Source organism: Mustela nigripes, chromosome 13 (assembly GCF_022355385.1).
Source record: "Mustela nigripes isolate SB6536 chromosome 13, MUSNIG.SB6536, whole genome shotgun sequence".
NCBI classification, from domain to species: Eukaryota; Metazoa; Chordata; class Mammalia; order Carnivora; family Mustelidae; genus Mustela; species Mustela nigripes.
The window spans coordinates 80,285,104-80,306,908 of NC_081569.1; the positions used below are offsets into that span (position 1 = coordinate 80,285,104).

A 21,805-nucleotide genomic window follows, 5' to 3' on the forward strand; every position below is an offset into this window, starting at 1 on the left:
AGAATTATACACTACTCAAGAGATGGATCAGGAAAAACAAAACAGAAGGCATAGTGAAAACAATGGGAAGGGAGAAAGGGACATGACAGATAAAGGCAGAGATGAAAAAGGTAAGAGAATACTATGAAGAACTTTATGCCAAAAAATTTGAAGATAAAGATACATTGTGAAAATCATTAGGAATAAATCTAATCAATAAACAAGCAAAAAAATCCCCTAAACCAGACCTTGAATAGTCAGAACAATTAAGGAAATGTAATATGTACTTTATTTATTTATTTATTTTAAAAGACATAATAAAAATATATTTTTATATAATTATATATTTATATAATTTATGTAATTATATATAATATATAGTACATATTATATATATTTTATATAAATAAAAAATTTATTTATTTATTTGACAGACAGAGATCACAAGTAGGCAGAGAGGCAGGCAGGGGGGCGGGGGGAAGCAGGCCCAATGATGCTCAGCAGGGAGCCTGCTTCCTCCTCTATATCTCTGCCTGCCTCTCTGCCTACTTGTAATCTCTGTCTGTCAAATAAATAAATAAATCTTAAAAAAAAAAAAAAAAAGAATGCCTGTTAATTCAAAACTATTTTATCTAAAAATAGGTAAAGAGATGCATGAACAGGGAATTCCTAGAAGGGGAAATAATGAGAACTAATAAATATATAAAATGACAAATAATCAGGAATCAGTATATAAATTAAAATCATAATGAGATACCAATTTATACCTCCTGGATGGGCCAGAAATTATGTTTGAGTGTTAGTGAAGAAGTGGATCAAAGGGCACTCATATATACTATTGACAGAAACATACAAAAATTTTGGAAAATATATATATTTGGTTATATAATACATAATAAAAATATATATTTAGATATTTCAATGACAGAAGTAGGTAAGTTGCTATATGCACACCCAATTAAATACTATATAGCAACCAAAACAAATGAACAAACTTACTCATACATGAAGTTTACAAACAATGATAAGTAAAAAAGTCTCAGAAACAATATACCATATACCTGATCAAAACCAAGTGAAACTATACAATGCACTCTTTAGGGAAACATATATATGGGATGCACTTTTTAAAAATGCAAGGGAATGACAAAAATCAGGAGAGTGATCACCTTAAGAATAAAGTGGGAAGAATGGTATTAGACAGGAACTCACAGATAACTTCAATAGTATTATTAATGTTCTAGTTAAGGATAGCTAAATCTGGCCCATTGTCTGTTCTTATAAATCAGGTTTTACTGGAACATAGCCACATTCACTCATTTTCAGATTATTTATGACTGCTTTTGAGCTACAACAGAACTGAGTAGATGTAATAGAGACTACATGGCTTGCAAAGTTTATGATGTTTAAAATCTGGTCCTTTACAGCAAACATTTACTAACCTCTGCTCTGGTTGTGTTGGTGCACAGGTGTTAATTTTATTATACTATATAAGCTATATTTTGATTTATTTTTCTGTAATATACTCAGTTTTATACAATTACCTTTTAAAAAACTATACATTAATTTGGAAATTACAAATGCTCATGACATAAATTAGATTTTCTCTGTTTTCTTAGCATATAAGTCAAAATTATGAAATATAGAAACAAAAAAACTAAAATTGTTAACAATCATCTGGTTCTTACAAACACAGAATAACACTAACAAACCAATAAGACGCATACCTAAAAAGGTTAACAGGCTTAATATTTAATTTCTTGGTTAAATCTGACTGTTTGGAAGATACAATAACCACCAAGTAACTTTGCTTCCCCTTTAATATGCATTTTTTCCCAAGTTCCTAGCCTAAAAAAAACAACCATGTAACTAAATGTGTGCCTTCGACTGCAATAGGAAAATCATTCACCAACCATAGAAACTTGGCCTTATTAATGTATTACACATATATTACATGATCAGAGGATACCTGATTGCTATTAAAATTTTTTTTTATTATCAAATCTAAATAGAAGATCCTTACTGAATTAGCAAATCCACAGCACAAGGAAGTGGTGGAAGAAGACGCTGAATTACTTCCTCAGTAAGGAGATCACCACAGTGGGAAACAAAACTCTTGATAGCTGAAAAATAGAATAGACTTTTACTTCACAGAATGTAATGAACCATGAAAAAAGCACTCATTAATGGTACAGCATTTGCATTTTTATTAGAGGAATAAAGAAATGTGCTAAAAAAAAATCATGAAACTCTAGCATAAAAAGGAGGCTAATGTTTTTTACGTCTAATCAAGGTAAAAAAACACAGTTTCTAGAATCACTAAATCATTAAAAGAAATCAACAACCAAGTTAACAAAATGTTGCTTTTTGGGGGTTTTACTCAACCCCTGAGCTCAGAAGTAGAAGAATAAATTAGCTTAAAACCTCAAGTCTGCCAGTTCTACACTAATTCTGCAGAACCATGATGACATTTTAGCCAGCATTGTTAGGTTCTTGCAGATGTTACCTGAAACACATAATTTTTTATAAGGAGTTATTTCATATGTAGAATAAAATGAGCATTTTAAAATTAGACTGAATTTCAAGGTTAATTTCAAAATTGTTTTATTTAAGAGTAAAAATGCCATGAATAAACAAATAAAACCAAAACCAATGTTTCCATGTCTTTCCAGAAACACCAATTCCTTAGTTCAAATATTCATGGTAGATACTATTTTTTAATGGTTCATATATTATATAAGGGTACAACTTTCATATATAAAAAACTAAATGGAAACTATACTTAATTAATGCAAATTAAATCCAAGTCTAATATTTCTTGGATGCCTGCTTAAGACAGAACAATCTTGAGAGTTCTCAACTAGACTACATCTAAGAATCAGGATCAGGAATTCTAAAAATTTGGTTTATCATGTATCTGTTATAATCACTAATTATGTCCAATTATAAAAACCACCATAAGTAGATATTTTTGCCATTAAAAGATATAAATATGTGGAAAGTAAAAGAGTGGGAAAAAGCCAAAGGAAAGGGAGAAACAAAGACTAAACTATACCTACCACAGAGTGCACCAGCTCGTCCTTCCAGGGTTACCTGCCATGTAAATGAATCTCCTCGGCTCTTTTCTGTTTCTAGATCTTTAGGAGACAGTGGAAAGACACACTTCCACAATAGGAGAAGTCGAGCAAGGTGATGACTGACAACTGCAGGACCTGTAATTTATTCAACTTATCACTTATAAAAACCCCAAATGTTACTCTTAAAAACTCAGTAAGCAAGAACTTCCCTTGTAAAATAGTATTTTAATCCACTATTGCAATTTTCTCTTTTTCTTACCTTCTGTTTACAACAAATGTACCACTACTGAAAGAATTGTTACCTGAAGAAGGCACTGTGGAGTACAGGGAGGAAAAACAAAATAAAATAATAATAATAATAATAATAATAAAAGAAAAACAAGAACCGCAAAGAACTCTAGGGTCAGCTCTTCCAGTAGGGCTGTGACCTGGAGATTCAGTTTTTCTTATCTACAAAATGAAGCTTGCACCAACTACACTTCTTGTCTCCAAGGTTTTGTCAGGTCCAAATGATAGAGCATACTTTACAGTACCCTGAAAAACTATACTGTATCATGTAAATCCAAGGTACTATTGTTTCGGTAAAAAAGTATCATTGTATACTGAAAGTAATATTAACTTTTGATAGCAACTTGTTCCAGACCAAAAATCAGATGTGGTACATCTGACTTGAATTTTTTTTTTTTAAGAGTTAGGCCTCGTATCCATGGTATGACTTTTTTTTCTTTTAAGATTTATTTATTTATTTGAGAGTGAGAGAGAGAGAGAATGTGCACGCATGAGCATGCAGAAGAGGCAGAGGGAGAGGGAGAAGCAGACTCCTTTCTGAGCAGAGAGCCCAACAGGGCTTGATTGCAAGACCCCAAGATTATGACCTGAGCCAAAGGCAGATGCTTAACTGACTGAGCCACCCAGGTGCCCCTGAAAATTTTTTTTAAAAAGATTTCAGGTCAGTAACATTTATGAACTAAGAGATCATGAATATACAAACTCAGTAATGAAAGGCAATGTACAATGACAGTATTTTTATTTGACAGTATTATCAATTAAGAAAAAAGAAAAACTAGGAAGTATAAAAAACTCACAGCTTTTCTCCCAAAGTTTTTTTCATGACAAGTCTGGGTTATCTTTTATAAGTACTCATTATTCTAATTTCTATGTTGTGCCAACCATATGTTTTTCTTCTGTAGTAAAGCAACATGTATAGAACTAACTGCACTGGGCTCTGGAAGAAGACCACCTAGGTTAATACCCTGGTCTACCTATTTACTAACTATGTAAACTTGAATAAGTTACTTAACCTCTTTGTACCTTAATTTTGTCATCTATAAATGGAGATTTATAAATTTATAAATTTATAAATGGAGCATTTACCTCTTTAGACCCTTTCTGAAGTTTTTATGAGTTTATATATCAGTGTTTGACATTATGCAATTACCATTTAAAATTTGCCCAATTTGCATACTATAGGATAAGGTAATGGCAAAATGAAAGGGCAACTGCAAACAAATCTTTTCTTATTCAGGCAATTTATAGTAGATTAAAATAGAATTAATTTCTCCATTTTTCCTCTGACTTGCTTTGTTTTTCTTCCCTTGGCTTGCTTTTTAAGAAGAGTCCATATGCTAACTCCTACAGTGTAATTCAAAATAAGAGTAATTCAACGCTTTTTGCTCACTACTTCCTACTTCCTTTAAGGCAGTACTAAAAAGACCCTTAGGTGTATCTGGGTAGCTCAGTCAGTTTAGCATTCCAACTCTTGGTTTTGGCTCACATCACGATCTCAAAGTGATGGGATTAAGCCCCACATTGGGCTCCATGCTCAGCAGAGTCTGCTTGATGGTTATTTCCCTCTGCAGTTCGTGCGTGTGCTCGTGCTCTCTCACTCTCTCTCTAAATGGATAGATAAATCTTATAAATATTAAATAAATAAACCCCTAGAATTAGAAATAAATTATAATAAATAAATTATTACAGGAAATCAGAATAAGGCCATTAAGAATAAGTGACCATAAGGTTTGTATATGTGAATGTATGTGTGCATGCACATACATATTCATATATACTGAATGGCTGTTAGGACAGAGGCAATTCTGAAAGGAAAATTTTGTCTGTTAAAAAAAAATGCAGTCACTGAAAATATCCATAGTTAAGTTTCGTAAATATCTGCCATTAAACCCTTAAGATATCACACTAATTCAATAGTGAATGGTGTAGTAACTCTTTCCCACAAAGGATCAAGATGTCAAAATCAAGAGACATGTATGAACTAACTTAAATAAAAATGTGTGTATAGTAATTAGAGTTAAAACACAAATGAGAATAAGTTTATTCACTCCAGAAATAACATACCTAATAAAAACCATAAACTTTATGAGCTACCCACAAATCTGTAAGACATGTAGAGATATATAGGTAAATCCAAGTTGTTTCAGGTGGTGTCAGATAAAGTGCGAAGTGTAGCAAAAAAGGTTAAAAAATCTGAGGAATAGATTCGAATGTGGTCTGAGTTTATGTTAGTTCAGCATAGTGAATATATTTTAAATGATGAAAACTGTAAATGGTAAAGGAAATGGTGAAAATGCAAAAAAGCTTTTAAAACTCCAAGGCAAAAATTAATGAAGCATTCAGATTGTCATCTACATATTATTTCCCATAAAGAAGTATGAGGACTCCCTGGAAAAACACTGGTTGCAAGCCTAGGGCAGGAAATCTAAAAGCTGAGACATTTTATCGTGCCAAAAAAAACCCAAAAAACAAAAAAAACAAAAAAAATCCCAAAAAATACGTTATAAAAGAACATCAGGTTCATGTTAAAAGAACACATGAACCAGCACTAAGGGACTTCTACTGATGAGACAATTGAGGATCAAAAGGCATTAATTACTGCAATGGACTGAAACACATAAATATATAAAAATCTATGAGTTCATAATGACACTTATGACCAAAAACATCACTGATGCCCTTTGAAAGTTGCTAGGTTACTAGCAACATATTCTAAAACTGGATAATAAAGGGAAGTAATAATGCATAACAAGAGAATAAAGCCCATGAAGACAGAGTAAGTAAAAACATTTTATGGGCACCAGGGTGGCTCAGTTGTTACGCTGATGATCTCAGGGTCCTGGGAAAGAGTCCCACTTCAGGCTCCCTACTCAGTGGGGAGTCTGCTTCCTTCTCTCTGCCTGCCTCTTTACCTACTTGTGATCTCTCTCAATAAATGAATACAATCTTTAAAATTTTTTTAAAGATTGTATTCATTTATTTGAGAGAGAGAGAGAGTGAGTGAGTTAGAGAGAGAGAAAACACAAGTAGAAGCAGGAGAAACAAGTCCCCCACTGAGCAGGGAGCCCAATGTGGGGCTCAATCCCATGACCCAAGAATCATGACCTGAGCTGAAGGCAGATACTTAATTGACTGAGCTACCCAGATGCCCCAAAGCATTAATTAAAAAACAAAAAAAAAGGTATTTTATTTATTTATTCCAGAGAGAGAGTGAATGAGAAGGGGGAGGAGCATGGGGAGAGGAACAAGTGGACTCCATGCTGAACGCAGAGCCTGAACCCAACACGAGGCTTGATCTCAGGACCCTAAGATCATAACCTGAGCTGAAACCAAAAGTCAGATGCTCAACTGACTGAGCCACCCAGGTACCCCAAAACATTTAATTTAAAATTTTAATCCTTTTTTGTACATTGATTATGAATATACAATAAAATACGTACTAATCTTTCTTTTTTTTTTCCAAAGACTTTATTTTAAAGAGAGAAAGGGAGAGTGCCTGCATGGGCGGGGGGAGGGGCAGAGGGAAAAGGAGAAGCAGACTCCCCTCTGAGTGGGGAGCCTGATGCAGGACTCAGTCCCAGGACCTTGAGATCATGACCTGAGCCAAAGTCAGACACTTAACCCACTGAGCCACCCAGGTGCCCCCAATCTCTTTCTTTAAAAGAGAAGGGATTTCTTGTACTCTTCTTCTGCTGGAATTAATTTGTTCTGAAAAATTTTATTCTTTGAAATACTGCATTTATTAAGTAGTTTATTTTCTCCTTTAATCAACCAAGATCATCAATATGGCAGGCATGACACACCCAGCCAAAAGCAAATAAAGGCTCAACCATATTATTCCCATCACTTTGTGAAATGATAACCTATGCCAGGGTCCAAATTTTAAACCATTAAAAATGTAGAAACTCTTCTTAGCTTAGAGGCTGTATAAAAGAGTTGGCAAGACAAATTTGGCTCACAGGCTGAACTCAAATACAGTCCAATAAACCTCTTTAATCATCTCAAGAACAATATTTAAAGTGGTTCTTCATTTATGACTGTTTATTTTAATTTAAGCTCCTTTTAAACCAAATTACTTCAGAAGTGTGTGTCAAAATGATTTACTGGTTAAATTTAGTCAGTTTTATATCTTGGCAATTAATGATACAATTATAAAATAGATTTCAAATATAACTTTAATAAAGCAATAAAAATGAGTTTCAAAGTTATAGGATATAAATATAGTAGTCATGACCATAAAATAATTACTGATTTTTAATAAATATAACTTAGTGAGCCCTATCCCATTCAATTACCTTATTGGCATTACCAGTTCTTAAAATAATCATACAATTGTGAGTCACATACAGTCTATGTATGGTATGTTCTCCTGCCCACCCTTACATTGCGGAGATTTTTTTTTCTGAGGATGGATGTCAATGATTTTTGGAAAAGTCAAAGTCATTCAGAGTTAAACGTGAAAGGTGATCAAATTGGCTTAACCCACCTAAGGCTCATAAATTTTTTTTTTTTTTTTAAAGATTTTATTTATTTGACAGAGATCACAGGTAGGCAGAGAGGCAGGCAGAGAGAGAGAGGGGGAAGCAGGCTCCCCGCTGAGCAGAGAGCCGATTGGAGCTTAATCCCAGGACCCTAGGATCATGACCCAAGGCAAAGGCAAAGGCTTTAACCCACTGAACTACTCAGGCGCCCCATAAATTGGTTTTGAAAAGACTTTCAGGGGCGCCTGGGTGGCTCAGTGGGTTAAGCCGCTGCCTTCGGCTCAGGTCATGATCTCGGGGTCCTGGGATCGAGTCCCATGTCGGGCTCTCTGCTCAGCAGGGAGCCTGCTTCTCTCTCTCTCTCTCTCTCTCTGCCTGCCTCTCTGTCTACTTGTGATCTCTCTGTCAAATAAATAAATAAATAAATCTTTAAAAAAAATAAAAAATAAAAAAATAAAAAGAAAAGACTTTCAAAAAAGGAGATCTGAAAACATCCTGAGGGATGGAGTAAGTACATGGCTTCCTAAGGTGACTGCTAACAGAAAAATGTTTGCAAGGATAGTTAAATTCTGGAACCAATCTAAAAATTAAGTCTCCACAAATCATGCATTACAGTATTTTACATTCAGAGAACACAAAGTACTTCATAGTCATGTAAACCTTCCACAGGACTGTTGTTACCTAATGTCATCAGAGCAGCAATCAACAGCCATCCAGATTGTGTGCGCTGAGCTGAAAGACGACTGTTTTGTACAGCTGAACACAGCAAATCCTCTGCTAATGTCATAATAATCTATTTATATATGGAAGAATAAGATAAAGAAGCATATCAATTTATAGGTTACTGGATAAAAGACAGCAATTAATAATCTCTTGAAAAATGAACTCTTACATATAACAAATATAAGTAATAAAGGACTGTCATTCATGTAGACTACATCAAAGGACAATATCAGAGAAAACTATAAATAAAGTTAAGTTTCAAGGTTAAATACTGGCATACAGGGTTGTATACAGCAACCCTGTAATTCTTTTTAGAGCACATATGATGACATTGTACAACTGTTCAAGTCAAGGTGCACAGAATTTGAATCTACTTTCAATTATAAACAATTATCTTAAATCTGTGATTACCAGAGAAAGTTTTCTTATAGGAATCTACTCTTTAAATATTTATTTATTTATTTTAAGATCTTATTTATTTATTTGTCAGAGAGAGAGAGAGAACACAAGCAGCAGGAGTGGTAGGCAGAGGGAGAAGCAGGCTCTCCACTGAGCAAGGAGTCCAATTTAGAACTCAATCACAGGACTCCAGGTTTACAACCTGAGCCAAAGGCAGACGCCTAACCAACTGAGCCACCCAGGCATCCCAGGTATCTCTCTTATTAAAAATTTGCATTCCATTTTGATACTCGAATGTCTGATAATCTTTCTAGAGGCAGTATACTACAGAGATTAAAAGTCCTTAAAATAGTTTCACATTGAAGTGAGTTTCACATTAGAGTGGGACTCTATACTTTAAAAGTGTATGAAACAGGCAAAATGAAAGAGGAAAAACCAGATTATTTCATATGTTACGGATAATGCATGCTTATATAGTACAGAGTCCAAGAGGCATCTACTATGTCTGGGAAAACATCTCTGTTACCAAACACCTCTAGAAAAGTAGCAAGTATTATGAGTTAGCACATAAATTTTCTGAACAGGAAGGCTAGTGTATTTTAAAACAACCAATCAACTTACTACTAACTTAGGACTACTTGAAGCCAATATAATCAATGAATAACACTCAATAAAAACAAGGATAAAATAAGCCAATCCTTTCTGCCTAACAAGTATGATCTGAGGATATTAAATCTAATTAAATACATGCAATGGCAATTCTTCGCTTAGAAACATATGACAGAATATGTTAGTTGTCAATCACCTTACTCAAGTGACATTGGCAATACTCAAAAAGTAGTTTTACAGCTTCTGAAGTAATGGTACATTCTTCTGCAAAAGCTAAATGGCAGATATAATACTAACAATGATTTAGGAGTGATAGTGAGAAAGCAAGGAATGGTGATTTAATTCTTTTTTTTTTTTTTTTAAAGATTTTATTTATTTACTTGACAGACAGAGATCACAAGTGGTCAGAGAGGCAGGCAGAGAGACAGAGGAAGGGAAGCAGGCTCCCTGCCAAGCAGAGAGCCTGATGCGGGGCTCGATCCCAGGACCCTGGGATCATGACCTGAGCCGAAGGCAGAGGCTTTAACCCATTGAGTCACTCAGGGGCCCCTGGTGATTTAATTCTTAAGAAGTACATATATGGGGGCGCCTGGGCGGCTCAGTTGGTTAAGTATCTGTGTTCAGCTCAGGGTGATCTCTGCTCAGTGGGGAGTCTGCTTCTTTCTCCCCCTCTGCCCCTTCCCTCGCTCATGCTCACTCTCCCCACCTCCCAACTTGCTCTCTTTCAAATAAATAAGTAAAACCTTAAAACAAAAGTACTTATATGTGTTTAAGGCCTAGGTTACAAAGGCTTTCACTGTCAAACAACATTCTCTGATAACTCACAATTCCTATTTATGCAATCCATTGTTGCCGTTTTTCTTTTATTTTTTAATTTTTGATGTACACATTATCCCACTTTGGTCAGTGGGAGACCCTTAAGTTACTTTTTATATGCTTTTAAAATGAACACAGGATGATGACTTCCTTATTCTCGCCATGACAAGATATTTCAGGTTTACACTATGCCTTTCCCGCCCCAGATCTGGAACCAGCCATTCCTTCATGGAGCCTTAATTCCCTTTTGCATAAAATGGTGTTTAGACCCATAATCTGGGCACTAGGGCTTTTCCTTACTACTAAGTTGTCACTGCTTTAGGTCTTGTCACTGGACAGAGTGGGGATTTAAGTACTTTTGGGGTGGGGGGGATCAGTTCATAGTGGCATTTTCCATTCAAATTTAACATATGGGGCTTTTACTTAACTTTCTTGATTTTAGAGTTATATAGCTCTTTGCAACTCTGTCCTCTACAATGTTATTTTATTTTTTACAATGCAATTTTATTTATTAATTTATTCATTTTTAAAAGTAATCTGCATACCCAATGTGGGCTCAAACTCACAACCCCAAGAACAAATTCTGTTACTAAATGGAGATATTTCCAATAAAAAGCACAGAAACCATTCCTGTTTAAGTGTGGATAAGACATTTTTAACTATCCCTTTGTTTTTCACAGCAACCATTTGACAGTATTTAAAAATTAAGTAATATAGCTGATTTCTCAAAGTTGTCCTGTGTGGTTTTGACTGGGTGATAAACACAAAGATGATGATGTTTTTTAGAAAAAAATTGAAATGTCACTATTGTATGTGAAGAATGAAATCTTTACCTTGCCCTTTCCATGAGGAATTCCTAAAGGACAGTGTTTCACTGCTCCCAACAAAGCTGCCACGGCAAAACTAAAGCCAGTCACTGCTTCAGGTGAAGACTTAAGTACAGTAAGCCGTTCCAGGCAACGGTCTAAAAGAGGTGTTAGGTAAGAAGGTAATGCCACAGCAATGCAATGTAAACACCAAGCTGCTGCTAGTCGAACAGCAATGCTAGGGTGCTGAATAACTGAAATGATACTGTCAAGAAGACCTAGAAGGGCAGAAAAACAAAAGAGACTTAGCTCTACAGATAAAGTAACTTAGCCATAAAACAGTCAAAAGAATAAGCAAGCCACAGAGATATAAAATATATTATCTTTTTCAAAAGCAAAATCAGAATAGAAAAAAAGACTTAAAAAGATACATAATCATAAGTGATTTTTTGGAGCCCAACATGGGGCTTGAACTCAGGACCCTGAGATCAAGACCTGAGCCAAAATCAAGAGTCAGCCATTTAACAAACTGAGCCACCCAGGTGCCCCTAAATGATTTTGATATACAAAAATTACTTCTAATATGAAAACTGGTTTAATACACAAAAGAAAAATATTATTTCCTAAATAAACTATGTTCTGCTTTTTTATCTTCAGATCATTATTCATTTGGTACTAGGAATTAAAAATTATCAATACATAACAAAAACACCTTAAAAAGAAATGTCACACTGTACTCCATCCTATTCTTTTTAAAAAATCTCTTTTGACACATTTTATCTACATAATTAGTATGCTTCCTATGTACCATAACACCCTTGCCTGAGAACAAAATGTTGAACAAAACTGAGGCTTTGCTAGATCCTCAATGGGCTACTAACCAATTAAGTATACAGTGAAGTACCACTGCCAGTAAGAATAAAATTCTACATTTGCTGTATACAACTTCATCAAAATATGTAACAGTTCATGTTGATTGCTAAATTATATGGGATAAAGAGCTTACAAACTAAGTATAATGTAAGCTTCAATCAGCAGTAAATACGTACCACAGTTAAAGGACAAAAGCCATCAAAATTGTATTTTTAAAATGATTAAATAAAATACACATATTGTATGATTCCATTTATATGGAATGTCTATAATAGGCAAATCCATAGAGACAGGAAATACATTAGTAGTTATCAGGGGCTGGGGAAGGGGGAAATGGGAAGAATGAACTTTTTGGTATGTGAATCATCTCAAAGTGATTAATTTTCCAAGAAAAAGAAAATGGAGACTGCTTAAAAGGACCTTTGAGGAAGTGTATTACTTGTATCACATAGAAATTAATGTTTTCACTGCAGATGAGAGACAAGAGTTCAGGTTTGCTTTTCTTTTTTTCCATGTTATCTTAAATATTTCTGGAAAGGGAAGAGTAGGTGTGACTTAGTGAACAACCTTTAATTATAAAAGAAAACACTCAAACATATTCTTAATAATCCTGATTACATTTATTTTACAAAACATCTCTAACAAGCCTATAGTGGAATCTATAATAAATGAGTTATATGAAAAAGACTTGTTTCCTCAGAAAAAAGTTTTCTAGAATAAAAGTAAAAACAAGGTATTCAGACAAGTCGCAAACAATAGATACCTGCACTTGAATCCTGCAGTAAAGGTGCAGCTGTGGTGCCAAGACTGTATATGAGATTTCCAAGTTCTTGTAAAGCACACACCAGCATATGCTGGCTGGCCATTACATCTGTGGAGCCAACCCGGGTTTCCACATTACCCTTATTCATTACAGCATCTGAGAGAAGCATAAGATTTAACTACTTGTTGATGTTTTATTAAAATACATTATAGGGGGTAGATGTTAGAAGCAGAAAATATAAAGGCAAAAATTAATACCACCTCTCTCTATACATGAAACCCTTAAGGCAGTTAACTGAAATACTACAATGGGGACTTGCACCAATTCTGAGAAAGAACTGAACTAAAATAACGAATCCAGTTCAAGCAACCTGACATTAATCCCTTAATTACTATTACACATGGCACTGAAAGGGAGAATGTATAGAAAACTAAAAAAAGATTCCAACTTTACTGGTATACAAGATAAATAGAGTGGACTTAAAATAGTACAGGAACTGGGATGAACTGTTTCTCTCCCTCTCTCTCTTTTTTTTTAAGGGGCGAGGGGTACAGGAAAAGGGAGAGAGAGAATCTTAAGCAGGCACCATACCCAGCCCAGTGAGGAGTCTGAGACAGAGCTTGATCTCACAACCCTGAGATCATGACTTGTGCTGAAATCAAGAGTTGGATGCTTAACTGGCTGTGCCACCCAGGTACCCCTGAGATTAACTGATTGCTCTGAAAACATTTTATCAACCTCTAGAGGAAGATTATGAATTCTGAGGAATTATTATCACCAGCCTTTAAGATATATATATATATATATATGATACTTATTTGTTAGTTTATGTCTCATCTATATATTGGCAACTTTACCCTAAAACAACTGACATCTATCACAAAAGCATTTTTTTAATTCATTTAGTATATTATATACCAGTCTAGCTTTTCCAAAAGGTCAATTCCTTCAGCACTGTTAAAACAGAGTATCTTAGTAAATCCATACCCACAACTTTCTTTAACTTCCAGATAGCCTGGCAAATGTCCTTGGCAGCAGCAATTTGAGCCTTTTCTCCAAGAAGACCTCCTATAGCAGCTCGAAGGATAAATGAAACACAACGACGACCGCAGACAGCATCAGTCTGAGTCTGGGTGGCTTTAGGGTGCGACTGTGACACAAGGCTTAGGACATGAGAAAGAAAGGCCGCGAAATTCTTCTCTAGCCATGTTCCTCCTAATGTTGAAACAAATACCACGTAAGCCTGAAAAAAGAAAAGATTTTATCTTCAAAATGAAATAATTTTAATTCTATATTAATATTTTCTCTTCTACAAAATATATAAATTTATTTTATTCTTTCCTCATTTATAGCTACTTTATATAACTATATAAATGTAGTAGTGTTCTTCTATCTCTTCAAACTGAAGTACACAGTCTTTCAACTGGGATTTCATTTGTGCTACATTTTTATTTTGGTCAGACTGGACCAAGTTTCAGAATAATCAGCATAGCCAGCTAATATGGAGACTGTGTCTATGGCTCCTCTGAACAAAGGATTCAAGCTCTTCAATATTCTGAAGAAGAAAACCCAAATCGAACGTGAACACAATGTAAGAATTAAATATGTTCCAACACCATAACTCTAAGGGAATTTAGTTCTAGAAATGTGAAAGGAAACTTCACAGTAATGAATCACTGCTCTTTATTTCCATGACTGTTAATGGTTGGTCTCACCCCAGAGATACAAAGACAGATTACATAAGTTTCCTTATGTAATCTGTTCTTCTAGAAATACAGCTTAAATTACACTGGGACATCTTATGTTTTCAAGAAATCTAATATCTATAAAACATTTTGAGGACCTATGTGAATTAAAAAAAAAAATACACATTTGCTTTGAACCACAATGGCATTTAGAAAATAATACAAAGCCCTCTGCGTTGTTTTATTCTAAGATACTTTTCCTAGGTTTGGCTTAGATTATATGCTATAATCTTTACTTAGGAGGTGACACCATACAAAATGGAAATACAGTATTTCCCATACTGAATAATATGTACCTAACATGTACCTTACATCTGAACTGTACAAGCACACAAAAGCACAAAGGAATACACATTAAACTGTAAGACACTTAAACACACAAGGCCTAGAAACAAACGTTTGTGTTTCAAAGAAAATAAACAAAAATTTCCCATTATCAGGAACTTAAAACACATGGTGAATAATGCCCTATTTCATTGGTTTTTGGGTAACTAAGGTTTTCTTACTTGTAATCTAGCTTTCAAAGAGTGGCCTTACCATCTCTGTTTTTATGTGAGAGCAGGAGTGATGACCTTGCACAGTATCACTTATGCCCAGAGTATTCAGATACTAAAATTCTCGTTATAGGCCAGTGAGCATTACACGTAGATACTCATTTGTGACTCTAACCTGAGTAACTCCAACTCGAACATCCCTACTGACTGAACTGGTTCCTTTCAGCATATCTCCACTGGCTCGAAGGAATCCTGAACTTCCACGTAGAAACCCTGTTCCTAGTAATTCCAGAACTTCCTCCAGAGATAATCTGCGAATGCTTTGACGTGAAACTGCTATAACAAAGAACAAAACAAAACATGTGATTCTTACTTTACAGACTAAAATTTTAATGCAAGACCTTGATTTGCACGATCTTGGTAAACACGTTAATAGAAACAAAAATAAACTAAAAATCCAAACAAAATGCAAAATTGACAGGACATTACACACATTAACATTTAAAAAGTTATACAAGGGTTCAGAGGTCAAATCATAGAGGACTCTGAAGTATGTCAATGACATCTTAAAGACTAAGCTACTTAGGAATTATGCTTTATTGTCCTCTTTTTTTTTTTTTTTTAAAGATTTTATTTATTTAATTGACAGACAGAGCATAAGCAGGGGAAGAGGCAGAAGCAGGCTCCCTGCTGAGCAGGGAGCTCGGACAACACAGGGCTCAATCCTAGGACCCCAGGATTATGACCTGAGCCAAATGGGGTGTTCCCATTGCCCTCTCTTCCACAAAGAAGTTAAAAGGCTAACCTTTAAAAAATTTTTTTTTATTTGAGAGAGAGAGAAAGAGAGAGAGCAAGAGCAGGGAAAGGGACAGAGGGAGAGGGAGAAGCACACTCTCCAGAACCCTGAGATCAGGACCTGAGCCGAAGACAGATATTTAACCAAATGAGCCATCCAGGTGCCCCAGGATAACCATCTTCTAAAACAAAAAACATTAACTGCCCTTGCTTTCTACAAATGAAAATGCTTACAGCTTTAAAGTCTAAAATGCTTTAAAAATTCTTTTTAAATACTAAAAAATGCTGAAATCATAACTTTATATTTCCAAATGCTCTACAACTCTTAATGAAACTTATATAAAGTGACCATCATATCCTATTTTTTACAATTCTCAACTGCAGGCACAACTTCTGATATATCCTTCGTCTTTGAAGAGATCAAAGCAAAGTATTACTGAAATGATCAGTTGGCTCTCAGGCTATAATAATCAAGAGATCAGTTAGGGCAGAATGTGTCTTCAAGTTTGTTTGTAGTTTGAAATAGTAGACTTTCTTCCTGTGAATATCTAGGGATCTCTTACACACATACATACACACTTCCCTCTCTTTCATTCTTCTGAATAATGATGGTCATGAGCTCTGACTCTCATTATTGGTTCAAGTCATACACAATAGAGAAATAAACTTCCATTAATCAAAACGATGAACAAAAAACCTACTCTAGTGTAAAGAGGAAATAACCATCTGAAACAAATGAAAATCTGTGTTGGCATTTGGAAGAAAAACATTAATAACAGTATAAAATCCATGCCCCCATGAATCATAAATTCTAGGAAAGAAAGAATAAACATAATAAACGATTAAGTATATAATATGCTAGACAATGATTAAAGCAATGCAAAAAACAGAGCAGCTCAGGCTCAGGCATACTGGGGGAAGTATTTGTGATTTTAAGATTTTATTTATTTTATTTGACAGAGAGCGAGATCACAAGTAGGCAGAGAGGCAGGCAGAGACAGAGGGGGAAGCAGGCTCCCTGCTGAGCAGAGAGCCCGATGCGGGGCTCGATCCCAGGACCCTGAGATCATGACCTGAGCAGAAGGCAGCGGCTTAATCCACTGAGCCACCCAGGCACCCCAGTATTTGTGATTTTAAATAGGGTAGTCAAGGAAGGATTCTTTGGAAAGGTGACATCTGAACATAGTTTGAGGACAGTGAGGGAATCAGGCATGTAGATACCTGGAGAAAAAGTGTTCTAGGCCGAGGAAATACCCAGACCAAAAAGGCCTTGGTTCAAGTAGAGCTATGGAGGAATTTAGTAGGAGAAAGGCCAGAGTGTAAGCATGGGGAAAGAGAAGGCACTGGTCTTTGTAGATGTGAAGTGAAGTGAGGTACCAGTGAAGGAGCCTAAGCAGAGGAGTGACATAATCTGTCACTATGCTTTGGAGCAGAGACAAGACTGTAGAAGAGGGCACAGGGAGAAGCAGGGAAGCCCACTAGAAGCAATTTAGTAACTCAAGCAAAAGGTGATGGTGGCTTAGATCAAGGTGGTTGCAGCAGAGTAGTCTGCATAAACATGTATTTTTAAGTTTTTACTTGAAAAAGTTTCAAAATCACATTACAAAAAAAACCACAGGAGTGCCTGGGTGGCTCAGTGGGTTGAGCCTCTGCCTTCAGCTCGGGTCATGATCTCAGGGTCCTGGGATTGAGCCTCACATCGGGCTTTCTGCTAAGCAGGGAACCTGCTTCCTTCTCTTTCTCTGCCTGCCTCTCTGCCTACTTGTGATCTCTGTTTGTCAAATAAATAAAATCTTTAAAAACAACAACAAAAACACAAAAAGAACTACAAGAATAGTAAAAAAACCTCCCATGTACCCTTCACCTAGACTCACAATATTCTCATCACTTTTTCCATTTTTGAAGAGTTTGTGCATGACTAGTTGTTTTATACAACAGCACTCAAATTGAGTCTGTCTAGTATTTCCTCAGAATTTTTGGCAGGAGAACTATGTAAGTAATTATAAGCCTTCTCAATGAGTAGCAATCAAAACGCACTGTCAGCTTGGGATCAGTCTGTCCCTATGTTAGTGTTAGGATACTTGAACACTTGAATAAGGTTTGTCTGCCAGGTCTGTTCACTATAAAAATATCAATTTTCCTTTTATAATTACTATGTAACTTGTGTGGTGATACTTTAGGACAATAAAAATATGCTGTAACCCATCAAACTTTCATCCAACAATGTAATGAGGATTCCTACCTGCATAAATTATTACAATGACTGCAAAAAGGTCATTATCCTAATAATCATTCCTTCTACCTTTATTAGTTGGCATTTTACTGTAAAAAAGAGCTTTCCCTTCTCCTTTATTTACTTACTTTCAGTATGCACTTATAGATTTCTTTTTTATTTAATAGGTATAATCAATTTGTCATTATTAATTTTGCTTCTAATACTGTCTTGGATTTGACCAGTGGAATTAACTTCAAAGAACTGGCCAGGGGGAGCACCTCATTTTTTTTTGACACAACAGTATGTTCCAAGGTCATCTGCAGACATTTCCTTTGCCAACCCCATAATTAGCCAATTCTCCAAGGGGTCCCAATTCTGGGTATGTTTTAAGATTGTCCAGTAGAGAAGCTATTGAATGTGAGAGGTAAGAATCATGGGTGACTTTACAAATTTTGATTTGAACACCTGGAAGGACAGAGTTGGTATCAACTGAGATTAGCAAGGTGTGTGTATGTTCTAGAGGAGGAGAGATCAGGTATACCCTTCAGGAAAAGTTAATTTGAAACATCAAATAAACACCCAAAGAGATGTCAAATAGGCAGCTAGATATGAGCTTGATGCCCAGGCTAAAGATATAGATCCAATAATCCCTGACATATAATGGTATTTAAGCCATTAGATTAGATAGGATCACCAAGAGGATAAGCATACACATACTGCCAAAGAACAAGTATTAGGCAATCTTCTATAAAGATAAGGAATCAACAAGGAAGATGAAACAGGAATTTCTAGTGAGGAAGAAGGACAACAAAGAGAGAATGAAGTTATATAAGCACAGTGAAAAAAGACAAGGAAGATAATCAGCTGACTTAAATGTTGCTGAAACATCTAGTGAGACAATTGACAACTGCTCACTGGCTTTAGGTGGCTGAGTACAAACATTACCTCAAAAAGGGCAGGGGTTTTTGTTTTGTTTAATAACATATCCCATGTGCTCAGAAAAGATCCCAAGTATAAACAAGTATTTATTGAATGAATGAATGAATGAATGATCACTTAGGTCTTTGATGACCTTAATGAAAACAGTTTTGATGGAGTGAATGCGGGGGAAATCCTAACTGAAGTGGGTTTGAAAGATATGATTAGAGGGAAACTAAAGACACTATCAAGTAACTCTTCTGAGGAACTTTAATGCAAAGGGAAGAGAAATGGAGCTCCAACTGGCTGAGAAGATACAGCATTTTTTTCTTTTAAAAATGGCAGAGGGGCGCTGGGGTGCTCAGTGGGTTAAGCCACTGCCTTCGGCTCAGGTCATGATCTCAGGGTCCTGGGATCGTGTCCCGCATCGGGCTCTCTGCTCAGCAGGGAGCCTGCTTCCTTCTCTCTCTCTCTGCCTGCCTCTCCGTCTACTTGTGATCTCTCTCTGTCAAATAAATAAATAAAATCTTTTAAAAAAAATGGCAGAAACTGAAGGATGTTTTTGTAGGTAATAATCCAATAGAGAGTATAAGCTAGTATAAGAGAGAGGAGACTTCCTAGAGCAATATCCTTGAAAAAGTGAGAGAATGATATATATTAAATTATATATATTAAAAAATCACATAAATTCCTGGCAACTTGTTCCAATGATAAGAAAGTGTCATACTCAATCCCTGCTTTTAAAAATTTATTTATTATTTATTTATTTAAAGCACATGAATAGGGGGGAAGGAGAGTAGGAGAGGGAGAAACAGGCTCCCCACTGAGCAGTGAGCCTGACAATGGGCTTGATCCCAGGACCCTGGGATCATGACCTGAGGTGAACCAACTGAGCCACCCAGGTGTTCCTCAATCCCCGCTTTTTAAGTGCCTTGGAATAACCTATCACCTGTCTGAAACCTGTTAGTTTAACTAAGAAAATCGTTCAGTTCCGTACTTATAATCTTTTGTAGTTGAGTATGCTAACCTCCACTGCATTTGTTTTCTGAATTATTAAGCACTATGTTGTTATTAGTCCCTGACTGTAAAAAAATCTATTATGGTATCTAGATCACTTTTTAGTTGTACAAACATAACTCAATTATTTGTAAGCTAAAACTTACAGAGGCAAGATGATAGAATTTCTAACAAAAGATTAGGCCAAGGATTTTTACTGTGGGTGAAGCTGATTCTTCACTTTGCTTAGTCTGATTACAAAAACGCTAGTTTAATTCAGAGCTGCCATCGAAGCATATACATTTAAATATTCATTCATAACTTAAGCAATTCTACATTTTGCTTGCTTTTACTGAAACTGTGTTCTACTGCTAATGGTTCATTTACAGAAATGCAATTTACATTTTACAATGTAAAAATGCAATTTACATTTTTAAAAAGAATTTGATTAGGGGCACCTGGGTGGCTCAGTTCATGATCCTAGGATCATGCTCAGCAGGCAGTCTGCTTCCCTCTCCCTCTGCTGCTCCCCCTGCTGTGGTCTCTCCCACTCTCTCTGTCAAATACATAAATAAAATATTTGAAAAAAAAAAAAAGGATTTAATTAAACATTTCTTCCAATTTCAATTTCTTAGGTGGCTTAAGATTTAACCTCCTAAAAGTCCTGAACAACATTTTTCTGTTTTGGGTTCTTTTGGTGACTTCCTGACCTGTTCCCATTCACCTTTCCCCTACCTCCCAATAAATAAGAAAGTCTTACTGAATTATCAGATTAGAAAAAAACCATAATAAAAATAAAAATTTCTTATTATAAATTTTATTTATAATCTCAGTTGGAAAGTGAGGGGGCTATAAGTTTGATAATGTTCCACAGATGACTAAGACATGCTGTACTTCCTGTCTTCTCCCATCTCTGGTTAAAAACATTAGCTTTAGGAAAAAAAAAATCTCCCTTTATGTTAACTATAAACAATTTCTCCAGCAATGCTTCTTAAACTTTAATGTGCACATGAATTATCTGGAGATCTTGTTCAAATGAGAATCTGGATTTAGTAAATTGTGTGTGGCCCGAGTTTCTGCACTTCTAACAAGCTTCCAGGTGATGCTAAGACTCCTGATCGCAGATGTTTCAGTAGTTAAATTTCTAAAGAACAAACACATTTTCATTTGTGTGAGATTGTTTATTCTTTGGAGACAGAATGATAAAGCAAGTTTTCAGTTACTCATCAATGTTTTATATACACTGTTGATTAAACCCAGGCAAATTCTTTTGTTTTCAAAAATACCCCATCTTTCACTGCCTAGAAGCATAGAAATAAAAAGTAACACAAGGCAAATTGTCCAAGTACAGTGAATTTAAATACCTGTTGTTTGGATTATTTACATCACTGCTCCCTTATACCAACCTAGAAAATGGCAAGCCGAATATAGGTAATCAAATTCATGTTGCTTAAAAAAGAATCAAGATTTAGATCATGCCTATTATTGGATAACAACAATTTACTTAAAAAAAACAGAAGTAAAGGTCATAATGTAAAGATGATGACTGAATAAAGTACATTTCTTCAAGAGTTTATTTTGGTGGGGTGCCTGGGTGGCTCAGTGGGTTAAAGCCTCTGTCTTTGGCTCGGGTCGTGATCCCAAGGTCCTGGGATAGAGCCCCATGTCAGACTCTTTGCTCAGCAGGGAGCCTATTTCCTCCTTTCTCTGTGCCTGACTCTCTGCCTACCTGTGATCTCTGTCTGTCCAATAAGTAAATAAAATCGTAAAAAAAAAAAAAAAATGAAATCTTGGGACCTAACCAATGTTTATAAACTAAAATTGGTTT

General features: G+C 35.5%; 1 protein-coding gene across 7 annotated transcripts in view; it reads right to left on the minus strand.

Annotated features, from left to right (window-relative positions):
• Window positions 1-21,805, minus strand: part of HEATR5A (HEAT repeat containing 5A) — a 111,253-nt gene that overhangs the window by 66,517 nt on the left and 22,931 nt on the right. For 5 of the 7 annotated variants that reach the window (XM_059373041.1, XM_059373042.1, XM_059373044.1 and 2 more), the window contains exons 8-14: window positions 15,229-15,389; window positions 13,802-14,057; window positions 12,815-12,970; window positions 11,206-11,456; window positions 8,507-8,618; window positions 3,039-3,191; window positions 2,003-2,102 (exon numbers count right to left, since the gene is read on the minus strand). In XM_059373041.1, coding sequence (XP_059229024.1) covers window positions 2,003-2,102; window positions 3,039-3,191; window positions 8,507-8,618; window positions 11,206-11,456; window positions 12,815-12,970; window positions 13,802-14,057; window positions 15,229-15,389 — 1,189 coding nt within the window. The remainder of the gene's footprint in view (window positions 1-2,002; window positions 2,103-3,038; window positions 3,192-8,506; window positions 8,619-11,205; window positions 11,457-12,814; window positions 12,971-13,801; window positions 14,058-15,228; window positions 15,390-21,805) is intronic. The other 2 variants (XM_059373043.1, XM_059373040.1) reach the window with 1 other exon arrangement.